This window comes from Lissotriton vulgaris, chromosome 2_1, assembly GCF_964263255.1.
Source record: "Lissotriton vulgaris chromosome 2_1, aLisVul1.2, whole genome shotgun sequence".
Taxonomy (NCBI): domain Eukaryota; kingdom Metazoa; phylum Chordata; class Amphibia; order Caudata; family Salamandridae; genus Lissotriton; species Lissotriton vulgaris.
In genome coordinates this window covers 2,039,419,533-2,039,434,295 of record NC_141687.1, presented here as the reverse complement: position 1 = coordinate 2,039,434,295, position 14,763 = coordinate 2,039,419,533, and the positions used below count along the sequence as shown (strand labels likewise).

Here is a 14,763-nt window from a genome sequence, read left to right as displayed (position 1 = left end):
CTAATATTCCTGCAACATAGCCTCATTACCTTCAATCGCCCCCCCTGTAGCAGTATGGAACAAATGAACAATTGCTTGCTTATGAAACTGTTGGAGCAGCCAGGCAAGCATCTTCACCATTCCTACATGCCCTGGCCTCCTTCCTCAAACAAATGACTATCCTTATCAGCCACCTAGTAAGAGACTAGGTTTCATTACATTCTTGGAACTATCCTGGGGCTGTGGCCTCTTTCACACATTGCACCTAGAACTCAGTGAGTTTTTAAAAAACTTTTCCAACTATGTTTTTGACAGAGGACCCCAAAATGTTTATCCATTGAGTAACCTTTGAACACCGCCACACTGTTGTAAAACAGTTAGCATAATCTGTGTTGATGCTAAAAAATAAAATTCAGAGACAGCAGATGGCTTCTCTGACTTTAATACATGGTCCTTAAAGGATCACAAGAGCAAGCGCCATCATCGCTGTTGGCCTATTGGGTCAGGGAGCTCCAACTTCACGATAATAGAGAATGATCGGACAGTGTCCGTTGCCAATATACCACATCTATTATCAATGGTAAGATCCCTTCAAATATAACCCAATAGTCAATCCGGGAGTGTGTCTTGTGCACTGAAGAATAGTAGGATTACATTCTACCCATACCTCTGTTTTACTACATACATCCCTCAGTGTGTCAATGTCTAGCATATGTTGCAATGTCCATGCATGGATCATGCATGGACAAGTCTCCGAGGCTTAGTACTATCAAGAGGGGGTAAATGCCCAAGTTAAAATTGCCACACCAAATTATCTTTTGTGCTATCCTCTGCCTGCATACTGTCATAACTCCTTCAAAGAAATCTGGGAATTTATGTTGTAGGTGTATATGTTTATCAGACTGACAGGAACATCATGCCCTGAGGGAATATACATATTAGATACAGCTTGTGGCATATATAACATTTACTCAGTTTCACTACGCCACATGAATATGAACTAAAGGAGTCAAAAATATAAATGTGTCTGCCAGGTGGAGGTAAAAGAGCAGGACACACCAACACCAAGAGTTTCTTGCAACAGGGTCATTTCCACTTCATCCCTCTACAAATAAACCAGTACCAACTGTTTCCTTTTAGGGTTACCCTGGTCGCTTATTTTCCATGTAACAATATTAAGAGTGTGCTCAGTAAGCTTGACGTTATAATCACAACCAATAATCCTTACGTCACAAAAGGCACCAGTGAGACTGCTGGCCCTTGTCATAGTACAGTACAATCTTTGACGGTTCAAAACAACAACATCCACACAAAAAACCTATTAATAAGTACATTTCTATAGATCTGGAAAACCTGAACTAAAGGGTCTTTAAATGCTTCAGCACCTATGACCTGTATGCAGCTAGAACCATGCAGCCAACCTATTGTAGGGTTGAAAACTACCCAAGTATAAGATAACAATGAGTAATCACAATAAACAGAAAAAAGGCAGGTGCACCACTGTGTATAGATATTAAAAATAAACAATGGAAGGGGCGGGGCAAACCATCATTGCAGATTGCGGGATTCCGCTCGGCTCGGCTTCAGGCACACACAATATTACCAGTTGCGGGACAAATGGTACCCAAATAGTGAGTCGCCTGTGACGCTTACTCACCCAGGCACGAAGGGGTCCCAGGTGGGCACTGCTGGGAGTGCTGGGGATGCCTGCGAGGGACTGGTCTGGTGGAGCCTGGAGCCATGATGCTCGATGCAAGATGGCGGATTCTCGCAGGCGATGGTTCGGCGGAAACCCTCGATGCGCCCAACGTAGCTAAGCCGAGGGACTAAGGCACACCAATTGCAGCGACCGGGGGCGCGACAAGCTAGCTGAAAGGAAGCCCTGAGAGCCGGTCTCGCCGTCCGCTGTATGCGCCTTACTGCCGCTGAGGGATCACTGAAGCGCGCGGGCAGAAACATGGACTCCCAGGTGAGGCACAGGGTCTACAATGTAAATAAGTGGGCCCTGGAGGGCGCCACATGCTAGGCCTGAGTGCGTGGGGTTCCCCAGGCCCGATGATTATACCGAGAAACTCTGAGACTGAGATGCCTGGCCTTTAAAATGGCACCGGCCAGACACCTCTTAGTTTGAATCTAAATAGGTACTACCAACCGCGGACTGAATTTGCCGCACTTCGCTCTGACGTTTCCTTTATTAAACAATAATTAGGGCACAGACACCCCTGCACCCGCAGTCTTTAGGTGCAACTGCAGAACAACATAAAAGAATTAATGGAGTGGTGCACCATAGATAGTAATCAGATTCCCTGCTGTCCAGATAATGTGTCCAGCCAAGTATCCAATTTAGTCATCAGCTTTATTTAGTTGGTGCAAACAGAGCATCATTCAGCCAACGCGTTTCGTTCAGATCGGTTGAGAATCATTCAGCCAACGAGTTTCATTCAGATCGGTTGATTGAACTTCATCAGGGCTATTTATCAATAATCCACATATAAGTGATCCAAAGACTTTATGGGACTCTTACACCAAGAAGCCACGTACCAGACGAATGAACTTCTAATATCGCAGGAGTAAAAAGAGAATTTCTAATAAAACAGGGTAGATGGCCACATGATAAAGCCACCGGTGCGATTGCCCAAGCAACAAATACCTGTATATGTTATCAGTCCGAAAAGAAGTAGCAAAGCTCCTCGTTTGAATGCAGCCTTGTGTGTGGAAATCCAGCCAGGTGCCCCATATATCATTACAGAATCCAGCCCACGTTTGCCATCCATAAGCCCGAGAGGGGGCCTGGGAAAGAGAAGTTTGTGTAGCCAGGGCTCCACGTGTTCCAAGCGCTACGCAGAGGGGCCCCTCACAGTAGCTCACAGGGGCAGGATTTCAGTGTGCTACCAGTGAGTCCCCACGCAGCTCTGACACTTCTTTGCAGGGAGGCCGTGCTGACTTTGCGCCCTGGTCCCTATGCCACCAATGAAAGCACAACCCGCCAGAGTCTCCAGCTACTTTAGCCCAGCAAGCACGGGGCGGACAAAGAGGGGAAAGCTCAGTCTACCGGAGACATGGCGCTTACAAGGGAGGACCTGGTGGCGTCACTAAAAAAGTTAAAAAAGGAGCTGTGGGATGACATCAAGGCATATATGGGGGCCTCGTTTGACGCATTTAAAGCAGAAATGGGGGCAAAGTTGGTGGCTTTGCAAGCAGATTTAGACTAGGTCGGGCCTCGCACCCTGGACCTCGAGGTGAAATGCCAGGAACTGGGTGACTGTGTGCAGCCTCTGGAGGACAATTATGCTGACCTGTGTAACCAACTGGGGCCACGATACTCAAGTGTGAAGACCTCGAGAACCGCTCCTGGTGAGACCAGATTCGGGTGAGAGGCCTGGAAGAGGGTGCGAGGGACCAGACTTAGAAGCATTTATGGTGGGGCTTTTAGCAACAGTGTTGGGAGAGAATGGCCCAGCGGTACAGCTGGAGAGGGTCCATAGAGTGGGGCCGTGACTAATAGGAGACTCCAGAAAGCCCAGGGATGTTTGAGCAATATTCAGCTCCTTTAAGATTAAAGAATAGGTTTTTCAGAAAACACAAACCCTCGATAAATTAACATTTCAAAATGTGTCCTGCTCCCTGTTTTAAGACGTTGCCCAGGCCACACTGGCTCACCGCCAGCAGTTCAGCCCAATCACAGAAGCCCTGAGAGAGCAGCATCCATCCTGAAAATCGAGGTCTCCACTCCCAAGCAGACAACGGGTGCAGGGGGCGCAGGAACAGACTTGCAGATGAGGAGACATGCTGGGTGACCTTGGCTGCAGCAGAAAAGAGGCAGCAAGAAAACGTAGGGCTGACTCATGAGGAGACCTTTCCCTGTGGAAAAGATATGAACTGATCAAGCAGTCTAGCAAGGAACACTGGTGATAAGAGTTAAAAGGGGCCCGGCCCCATCCACTGATAAGATCAGGATTAACGAAGGTTAGGGGGCTGGTGGGGGGTGAGTACAAGGGGGTGAAGCCATGAATATAGGCAACCAACAATGGTTCATTCTAAAATCATGCTAAGTAGCTTTTAGAGGGCCTTGGGAGCAGAATTGGGTCCGCCCCAGGAGATGCCTTGTTGGGGTTCTCTTCTGTGATAGAGAGCCACAGAGCTCGAAGTTCTGGTTCGTATTTGCTTATGTTGAGTAGGTTTCTGTATCACTGTGCTCATCGATCGGATTATGAAGTTATGGGGGGGTTGGGGGAATCGGACAATATCACGGGCGAATCCAGGGAGGCATGCAGGAGGGTTCCCGACTGATTAATGGCGGTTAACTGTCCATCTTGGAATGTGAGGGGCCTTAATTCCCCCAATAAGAGACACAACATGTGGAACTTTCTGTTGGATCATCATGTTAAACACCTGAAGCATAGAGCCTTCCCACAAGTCTTTCGCTCCTCAGCACACACGAAGCACAACGGGGTGGCTATACTCTGTCCCATTTCTCCACCAGGCTTCTAAATCAGATAAAGCAGGGAGATTCCTGATGACCAGGGGCGAGCTAAGAGGAAGGTCATGTACTCTTGCTACAGTCTTTGCAACTAATGTGGGGCAGCAAGACTTCTTGAGCACATTTCTATCCACACTGGAGGCGTTCGCAATGGGTGACATATTGCTACTGGGAGATTTTAATTCAATATGGCACCGACACTAGACACAACCCACCCACAGAAAGCAACAAGGGAGGGATGTTCAGCAAGACGCTCAAAGCTGATTTACAGGGGCTGGGTCTCCTAGACGAGTGGAGAGATCTATGAAAAAAAGCTCCACTGGTTGCCACTCAAAAAGCGCACCCAATTTAAGGCCCTTCGCCTGGTGTTCAAGGCCCTGCAGGGATCTGGGTCAGACTATTTAAGTCAACAACTCCGCTGGTATATACCAAAAAGAACACTCCGTTCATCTGATGCCAAGCTTGTAGCAACACCAAAAATAAAAAAAGCTAAATGGGGGGGTAGAAGTTTCACCACCAATGCAGCTAAGGCGTGGAACAGGCTTCCTCTACATTTAAGAAGGATGACTAATCTGTTGGCCTTCAGGAAGGCCCTAAAAACCTGGCTCTTTAACAACTAACCAGCAACATTCAGTTATGTATTCCACTGGAAGGACCTCACCTCAGCTCCAGGACACCTTCGGGTAGCAGCTGCGCTTTACAAATCCAGATAACATTAACATCAACCCTCGACAAAAGACTATTCCTTTTTCTCTCACTCTCAGAGGACCTACTCCTGACTTGACCATGCCCTCATTAGCCAGGCTCTGTTTCATATACTCTCAGGAAGCCAGTTCCACCAGATTTGCCTCCCTCAGATCATGTCCCTTTGAAGCTGGTCCAAGATTGGCCTGCCCTGCGCTCTAAACATGCTAGGTGGTATTTCCCCAACTTTATCAGTGGGGATCGACTTTTCAGGGATGAATTGAGAAAGTCAATCAGAGTTTTTTTTACATTAACGATCATGCACTGACTTCGCTTGCTAATAATTGGGTCACCTTCAAGGCGGTCATGAGGGGGAAGTCCATCGAACTAGCCACCACGCTTAAAAAACCAACGCAAGGAGCAGTGACTACTTTTAGAAGGGGAACTACAAAAAGCGGAAAATGCTCACAAGGCCAATCCCTAGGTTCAATCCCTTCGGAAAGTCACACAGCTAAAGGGGAAGTTGCAAGCCATCTACACTAATGGGGCTGAAAAAACTATCCTGCGACTGCAAGCCCAAAGTTACGAGGGGTGAAATAAAGTTGGTGCCCTACGGGCTAGACAACTCAGAGCTAGGTAGGAAAAAGAATATATTGACATATAGTGGACAATGCCTGTGTCTCTCAGCGAAGTGAAGAGGGGAAAGCCAGAACCTTTGGGGAATTCTACCACTCTTTATATACCACTGACCCAATGGAAGCCGGGGAACAGGACAGATACCTAGAAGCACTTGATCTGCCGCAGATATCTGCCTCCACAAACGATGACATCAGCAGGTCTACCTCTTGTGAGGAGCGGCAGAGGGTAATAGACACTCGAACTGCAGAAAACACCTGGTCCAGATGTGTTGAATGCTTACTTCTATCGTAGTTTCGCGCCGGAGCTGGTTCCCCTCTTAGTGACCCTGTTTAATGATATAGCAATCACGCAACCGGTGACTCCTTCCATGGGGGAAGGTCTGATCTCCATCATCCCCAAACCAGGAAAAGACCCTAAAAGTTGTGCCTCCTACAGGCCTATTGCGCTCTTGAACCTAGACGCCAAATTATACTCTAAAATACAAGCCACTCGTCTAGAGAATGTAATGTTGTATCTCATTAACCCCTTCACTGCGGCGGCTATTCCGCCGCAGTGCTAAGGGGGCGGGGCGGCCGCATGCTGGTGACGGAACCGCTCTGTCACCAGCGTCGGTGGCGCTGTGCTTATGACTGAGCGGTTCCGTCATGGCCCGCCCCGCTCAATAGAACGCTCAGCGCAGGCGCAGAATTCGCGCCGCGCATGAGCAGCGAGCGGGCCATGACGGAACCGTTCCGTCATCAGCACAGCGCCACCGCAGCTGATGACGGAGCGGTTCCGTCATCAGCAGACAAGGGGTTAAGGCAGATCAAGCTGGTTTCATTAAGAGTAGGCAAGTACAGCAGTGCTTGTACTACTGGATTTATCTGCGGCATTCGACACGGTCAATCATTCCATCTTGATTGACCGTGTTGGAAATCTGGGCATTCGATCCAGAGCCAAGGATCTCCTGGCCTCCTTTCTGTCTGGTATAACACAGGCTGTAACGTTAGGACCATTTAAGTCGGCTGATCTGGCTTTACCCTGTGGGGTCCCCCAAGGCTCATCCCTAAGTCTGACACTTTTTAACATCTATGTGTCGGACTTAGCAAGAGTTATTAAAACCTACCGGATGAGCCTTACCACATATGATGACATCAACAACGATGGAGAAGAGGTGGCTGTACGTTTCCAAGAAGGCATGCTAGCGATTAATGATTGGATGGCCTGTAATTGTCTTAGGCTTAACTCCGAGAAAGCGGAGGTGGTCATTTTCGGGAAAATTTCCCCGTTATGGTCATCAGTCTGGTGGCCTCCATCACTTGGAGCCTTACCAACTCCCGTTCAAAAGGTCAGAAACTTGGGAGTAATCTTTGATGAAAAGCTGAATTTTGTCATCCATGCAAACCAGACAGCGTCCACGGCATTTCATAAGCTGAGGCTTAAAAGAAAAATAATTCTGTTTCTCCCAGAAAGTGCCGGAAAAACTGTGGTGAGTTCACTGGTACTTTCCTCACTGGATTATTGTAACAGCTTATTTGTCAATGCTCAATCCTGGGTGGTCGCCAAATTACAAATGATTCAGAATGCGGCGGCAAGACTGCTTTCTGGGACTCTCAAATTCAAACCGATTAGGCAAACAATCAGTAACTACCACTGGTTGACGATTAAAAATCGGATCAAATTCAAAACTTTATGTCTAACTTTCAAAGCGCTTCACAAACAAGGGCCGGAGTTTCTTAAAGAGAAGCTTATTGCTTATTGCCCCACCAGACAATTAAGATCTACGACACTGCATCAACTAGTGGTACCGCGGACCAGGACTGTCACATGGGGAGACAGACGTTTTACTGTCACAGCTGCCAGACTCTGGAACTCCCTTCTGCTGGTGATTAGATCAACACCCTCTCTACTTCCATTCAGGAAATTGCTGAAGACCTGGTTGTTCGACAAGTAATCTCCCCGTTCTCTATTATCACTTTTAGAATTCCTTCTGTCTTCTCTGAGACACCAATTTAAGTCACAGCGCCAAGACGCCCACGGGCAATCGCTGCGCTTTAAAAATTGTAATAATAAATAAATAAAATTTGAGAAGGGTGGTACACATTATCGAAAAAGTGCAGAAAAAAGACATCCCAGCAGCCCTTCTTTTGCTAGATGCGGAGAAGGTCTTTGATCAGGTCGATTGGGCCTTTTGGACTTGAACAATGAGGCTCTTTGGGTTCAATGAGACCTTTACAGGTATGGTGCAGGCCAACTATCACTCTTCTAGATCCCGGGTACTGGTGAACAGGGTGGCTTCGGAATCCTTTGGTCTCTTGCAGGGAACTAGGCAGGCATGCCTGCTGTCTCCCCTACTTTTTGCCCTGAGCATTGAGCCCCTAGTAGAGCGAAACCGGGCCAATCTAGACCTGGAGGAGATGGAATTGGGAACCCCACCAGGGGATAGCACATGACAGGGATACGCCCGAGAATAAATAGGAGTGTATGAAATGTCAATAGAGGTCTCTTGTATCACACACTGGTTCATGTCACGCACGACGCGAGGTCCCAAGAGTATCTGTTGCATACGACGCGAAGGGCTGACCTTTGAGGTATCAAGATGCCGGAAGATGTACAAAGAGGGAGGGGGGAGGGAGTATCAACCAGTTGTGGGAGGAGGGAGGGGGGAAAGGTTTTGAAAAACAAAAATGACTGTACTGTATGATGTTGTTACTGCTATGATATATGTCCTGATACAGTCGCAAATAAAGAGTTAAAAAAAAAAGACCCGTTTCCACTATCAGTATAATATGATTTCTCCTTTTGTGTTTTATGGAATTGTAACAATGCTGATTGTTTTATTTCTAATCATATGCCTGCTTATAGCCAAAATACTGCATCTTAGAGCACGTAGTTGAAATAAATATTTTAAACTTTACCGTGTCTCTGATTACTCACGTTGTGGACTTATATGAGAAATATAAACAAAAGTGTTCTTGATTCCCACCATTCCTGAGAGTATGCCAAGTCGCTTGTTCTAGGTTGTCTAATCATTGGTAGCTTTGCAGTGGGACGGAGAACGAATGAGACACTGATGCTAGTCGGATAGGGGTTCTGGGTAGTTTCTGGTACACCATAAGTCATTGAGTTCCTGGTTTCCTACGCACAGTCCCCGCAACAATGAGGGCCCTTAATGGCAGACTACCCGACGACTGCCCGGCAAACTTTACTTATTTTGGCCTACGGTCGTAGTCAGTTATTTACTATACCTTCACATCTCTTACTCGAATTGTGAAATGCTTTAAGAGCTATAATCTTCCACAAACACTGGTCTTACTTCGGGGAAGAGAGGTTGTTGAGAGCAGACCTACAACTTTCGGTACACAATTCGACAGCAATGATAAAAAAATGAGATGTCAGGAACATCTAGAATGAAGATTGCCGAAAGTGCTGAGGCCATAATCGAAGGGTGCGAAAGGCTAAGCTTAAATGAGATAAGAACATAGCATACGTTTTTTATTGAATTACTGGATAGCAGCGATTGGAACACAAACAGGGCGCCCTCAGGAAAGAGCAAAAAATTTAAAATAAGATCACTAGCCTGTCACCTGGCCAAAAAGAAACAAAATCAGGACCGGAGGGTTGCTCGAAGGGGTCATGACAAAAGAAGACACAACCTAGATATCTTAAGAGCTGCTAAAAATAAAACAGGAAGTCTATCTGGGTTGACAGGAAAAAAGACAAGCGCAGTTTTAAACAAGCCAGCAACAAAACAAACAAGGCACGGCCTGCAGCCGTGAATAAGTGACGGCGGGGGGCGGGGCAGCTGAAGCCTTTGATGTGGCAAATGCTGCTGGCAGGGGGAAGCCTGTGGGGAAATGCGAGGCGCGGCCATGAATAAGTGACGGCGGGGGGCGGGGCAGCTGAAGCCTTTGATGTGGCAAATGCTGCTGGCAGGGGGAAGCCTGTGGGAAAATGCAAGCTCGTGCACGAAGGAGCTTGTGGTCACGTGATTTCACGTTAACTATTGAGAATCCTCCTCATAAAAAGTCAGCTTTTGGATGGACAGCAATAGGTTCGAGTAAACTCGACCTAAAAAAAGGACAACTTTTGGGCAAAATTGTACAGTAATAGCAAGCAACCACATTTTGGGAATTTCTGATCCACTGTGAATAATTTAAATGGACAACAGGCCTCAAGTAATATCCCAATCAGGTAAGAGAGCTGGGTGGCTTTTCTCCAAAAACACTACTCAGCAGCTCAATATCTGCCAAATAAAACACCTGAAGAGGCATACAGCACACTGCTGCAGCTAGGGTGCTTAGCCATTCCCGCTAGAGGGTTAGCAGCAGTTATGGCACTGCTCCAAGCCATCACTCCAGCCAAAGACTGCAATGTCCACATGGGCTCGCAGTCAAACCCCCCTCCCCCCAACTCCCCCCCCCCCGTCCCAACACGGAGTTAATTTACTACAAAACGAAATCTCTCTATGTACAGTCTTTAACATAGCCTTCAACTCAGAAGTAGAAACGGCTTTACAAGAAAGTGCAAGGTTAATTGTTAAAAAAAGGAGAGACTGTGCCCCCAGGCCCAACGGAAAACCCCAGGCCATTTATAAACTTGACCCACAGTACTAGGCAGGAAAATTGACTATTTTTTAATACAATGCAATCTCCACTGCAGACACACCCAACGACTCGTGGAGAGGCACAGTCATCCCTCCAGTCTATAAAAGGGAGAAAAACCCTACCAGAGAACTATTGTATTTTCACATTACTAGATAAAAAAGCAAAATACTTTGCAGCTCTCGTATTACAGTGGTAAGAATCAAAACAGATAATTTCAATAACTCAAACTGGCTTTAGGAGCGTTTGCAGTACAATAACAAGTATTTTGGCTCTGTCAATTCTATATTTGATCAAATGGAAAAGCAGCATTGTATGGCCTACCTCTGCTTTGTCGACTATAAGTCAGCTTTTGACTGTGTAAACCGAGTCAAGCTTTGGGAGAAGCTCAGAGGCGAGGAACATTCCGCTATACCTGCTTCGAGTCATTGAGTCACCCTACAGTCAAACTTGGTGCGGATCAAAGTCGGGAACGGCTCTCTTTTGTCAAAAAACATCTACAGACAGCAACATTTAAAGCAGGGTTGTGTGTTGGCACCATATCTTTTCAATCTTTTTATGGCAGACCTTTCCCCAGCCCTTGACGCAAATAACAGCCATGCTCCCCGCCTCAGAACATTTGTGTTGAACCTTTACTATATAGGACGTGGCCCTGTGCAATCAAACCAAAGTAGGCCTGCAGAGGTTAATAAACACACTTCAACTGCACATCACGCAAAACGACCTCGTTATTAACCAAAACAAAACAAAGGTGATGGATGTCCTTCTTTATTGCAACAATATTGTTATAATATAGCTGCAATGATTATTAAAACTACATTCCATGAGCTCAGTTAAGGATTCTGGACCATGACCCTTGGAACAATCAATGACCCTTTGGAAGGGCAACATTTCATTATAAACTATTCTGCATCGCTGCCATTTGGGAAACCCTGAAGTCTTTTTTTAGATACTACAAAATTGTAAAAACTACACAGATCTGGATAACAATTCTCAATTGTCAAAAACTGCATATTTTCAACAACAGCATATTTGTATTTTTTTTAAATAAAACTGCATATTTGTATTGAAATGTTGACACTGTACCTGGCATGACTGATGTAACTGGCGTAAAATCTTCTGCAATTTTCCATATTCTTCCCGTTCTAAATATAATTTACCAAGCTAAAAAATAAAATGAAAATATTAGAATTTGTTCACACAGGCTTCATAATGTGACAAAAACTAATCTGGAACTCATTCTCTTAAGAGTCAAGGTCAAGTGGTTTCAATTTAATTCATCTAATGATTTCTCAACATCTATTGTGATCCACAATTTCTTAAGGCCCCTGTTACTCTAATCTTAGTTTATTAAAGAGTACCCTGATGTTGTCATATGTAACCTGTAATAAAAATCAATTTTGTCCTTAATATCAAGCCCGGAGATCACCGTTCAGTCTGTCTGTACTCTGTTCCACACTTAGATACGATCTTCGCATTAACAATCAGCAATGTACTCCTTGTTAATAACAGCTATCCCGGAACATTTCATCTCTGTATGAGACCACTTCTAAGATGTTCTGATTATACACAAATATATAAGGATTATATCACTTATCCAGTAAGTATCTGTTCTTGGCATGTAGAGCTGTAGCTTCACCTGCTTTGCATACTCCTGCCATCTGGTGTTGGGTCCTGATGTTTGCAAGTTGTTTTTCTTCGAAGAAGTCTTTCCAGCCACGAGGTAAGATGACTCATCCTTTCGGTGATGGTAAGCATGAGCATCGATTCCATTGTTAGATGGTTTCCCCTCAAGAGGGTGAAAATGGAGTAACTGAGTGTCGAACATAGATGTCCATGCGCATGAATGTAAATAGTAAGAACTACAACAACTATAGGTTTCCGTGGAAACGGGTGGGTGCATGTGAATCTACAGCTCTAGATGCCAAGAACAGATGCTTACTGGGTAAGTAACATAATTGGTTCGAGGCATGTGTGCTGTAGATACACACACATCTACACAATAGTGCTTGGTAAATGTGTGTGTTGCTGCCTTACATGTCAGCTAGAGTGATGTTACCTAACAAAGCAATAGTAGCCCCTATTTTGTGAGTGCAATGCGCTTAGGTGGTATAGATAAAGTTCTTTCAGCTTTCACATAGCCTGTTTGAATGCATTTAACAATCCATTTTGAAATAGCAGATTTAGAGATGGGATTGCCTTTGTGAGGGGGAGTAAATGCAACAAAGAGTGGTTTTGATTTGCAAAAATCTTGGTCCTTTCTATGTAGTACAATAAGGCTCTTCTAGCGTCAAGCGTGTGAAGAGCTTGTTCTGCTACTGAATCAGGTTGAGAAAAAAAACACAGGTAACTCAACTGATTGGTTAATATGAAAAGCAGAAACTACTAAGGGAAGGAATTAGGGATTGGGGTGAAGAACTACCCTGTCTTTGTGGAGCTGAAAGAAGGGAATAAGGTAAATGCCTGTAGCTCATTAACTCTCCGCAATGAAGTGATCGCAATGAGGAAAGCAACCTTCCATGAAATAAACTGTAAAGGACAATTATGAAAAGGTTCAAAAGGTAGACCCATAAGCCTTGTAAGGACAAAGTTAAGGTTCCACACTGTTGTAGGGGGAATTCTTGGTGGTATTACCCTTTTCAAGCCTTCCATCAAGGCTGTGATTACTGGAACTTTGAATAGGGCTAAATGCTGTCTGTTCTGCTAATAGGCAGCTACCGCTGCAAGGTGCAAACAAATAGATGTATAAGCCAGTCCGCTTTGCTGTAGGTGCAACATGTAACAAATAATGTTTTGTAAAGAAGCAACTAGAGAATTCATTTTGTTATTATTACAATAGACAACAAATCTTTTCCACTTTGCTGCGTAAAACGCTCTTTTAGCAGGTTTTCTTGCTTCTTTTAGCATAGTCATACAGTCTGGTGGTAGATTTAAATAACGAAACTATTACTTCAGGAGCCAGATCGTTAGGTTTACTTCTTTGGGATTTTGATGCCTGATTTCTCTGTGGTTCCGAGTGAGGAGCCTGGAGGTGAGACGCAGCTTTTGATGTGGAACTACTGACGGCACCAACAAGGTGGTGTACCATGGTTGACGGGCCCATGTGTGAGCAACTAGAATCAGTGTGAGGGATGTTTGCCTGAGCTTCCGAACCAGAAACGGAATGAGCGGGAGAGGCGGAAAAGCCTAGGCAAATATCCCTGACCAGTTAATCCATAGGGCATTCCCTTTGGAGAGTGGGTGTGGGAACCTGGAGGCGAAGTTTGGGCATTTTGCATTGTCGACTGTGGCGAACAAGTCTATTTGTGGGAAACCCCATTGTTGTAAGTATGGAAGGAGAACTTGGGGATGAAGTTCCCACTCGTGAATTTGCTGTATTTCTGCTGAGGAGGGTTCTATCAGAAGATAAATCCTGTGATGGGTTGCCCAATTCCAAATGGCTTGAGAGAGGCGCGTCAGTTGGAGAGTGTCCCCCTCCCCCAGTTTTTGTACTTAGTACATTGTTGTCATATTGTCCATGCAGACTAGGACAACTTTGCCTATGAGGTGAGTTTGAAAAGCTTTGAGTGCTAGAAATACTGCTAGAAATTCTAGGTAGTTGATGTGGAGACTTCTGTGAATGCCGCTTCAAAGGCACTGGATTGTGTAATCTTGGAGATGGGCACCCCAACCAGTTCGGGATGAGTCTGCTGTTAGCACGATCTGTGGAATAGGGTTTTGATAAATGTTGTGGGTTCCACCACTGCAGAGAGCGATGGGTGCGGCAGTCTACCAACACTAGATAAGTTACTTGACAGTGTAACTGATCCTACTGACGTGCTAAGCACTCTTATAGGGGATGCATGTGAATTCTTGCCTGGGGTACAATTGTGATGCAAGACGCCATCATTCCCAGCAGGTGCACAAATACTCTGGCTGGTAATGTTTGGTTGGGTTGAAACTATAGCATCATAGACTGAATATTGTGAATTCTGGCTACATTGGGAGATGCTAGAGCTTAGAGAGTGGCGATAGTGGCCCCTAGATAAGACAGCATCTGTGAAGGATGCAGGTGAAATTTCTGTGCATTGACCATCAAGCCCAATTGATGAAGTAGGTCTTCTGTAGTATGAATGTGTAGCAGACAGTTTTGATAAGTGCTGGCTTTGATGAGCCTGTTGTCTAGGTAGGGGAAGAAGTGCATGTGTTGTCTTCTGAGGTGAGCAGCGACTACTGCCAGACATTTGGTAAATACTCTGGAAGCAGTTGTCACTCCGAACTGTACTTCTTTGAAATGGAAATGTATGTCTGCTATCACAAATCTAAGGCATTTGCAATGGGCTGGATGCATTGGAATGTGAAAATATGTGTCTAAACTCTAGAGTAAAGCTATAATCGCCCTGCTGTAAAAGTGGAAGC

General features: G+C 45.4%; 1 protein-coding gene across 2 annotated transcripts in view; it reads right to left on the bottom strand.

The window, feature by feature from the left end:
• The window catches only part of COPS2 (COP9 signalosome subunit 2), a 470,627-nt gene that overhangs the window by 213,710 nt on the left and 242,154 nt on the right, over positions 1–14,763 (bottom strand). For both annotated transcript variants that reach the window (XM_086958269.1, XM_086958268.1), the window contains exon 6: positions 11,452–11,529. In XM_086958269.1, the coding sequence (XP_086814395.1) occupies positions 11,452–11,529 (78 nt within the window). The remainder of the gene's footprint in view (positions 1–11,451; positions 11,530–14,763) is intronic.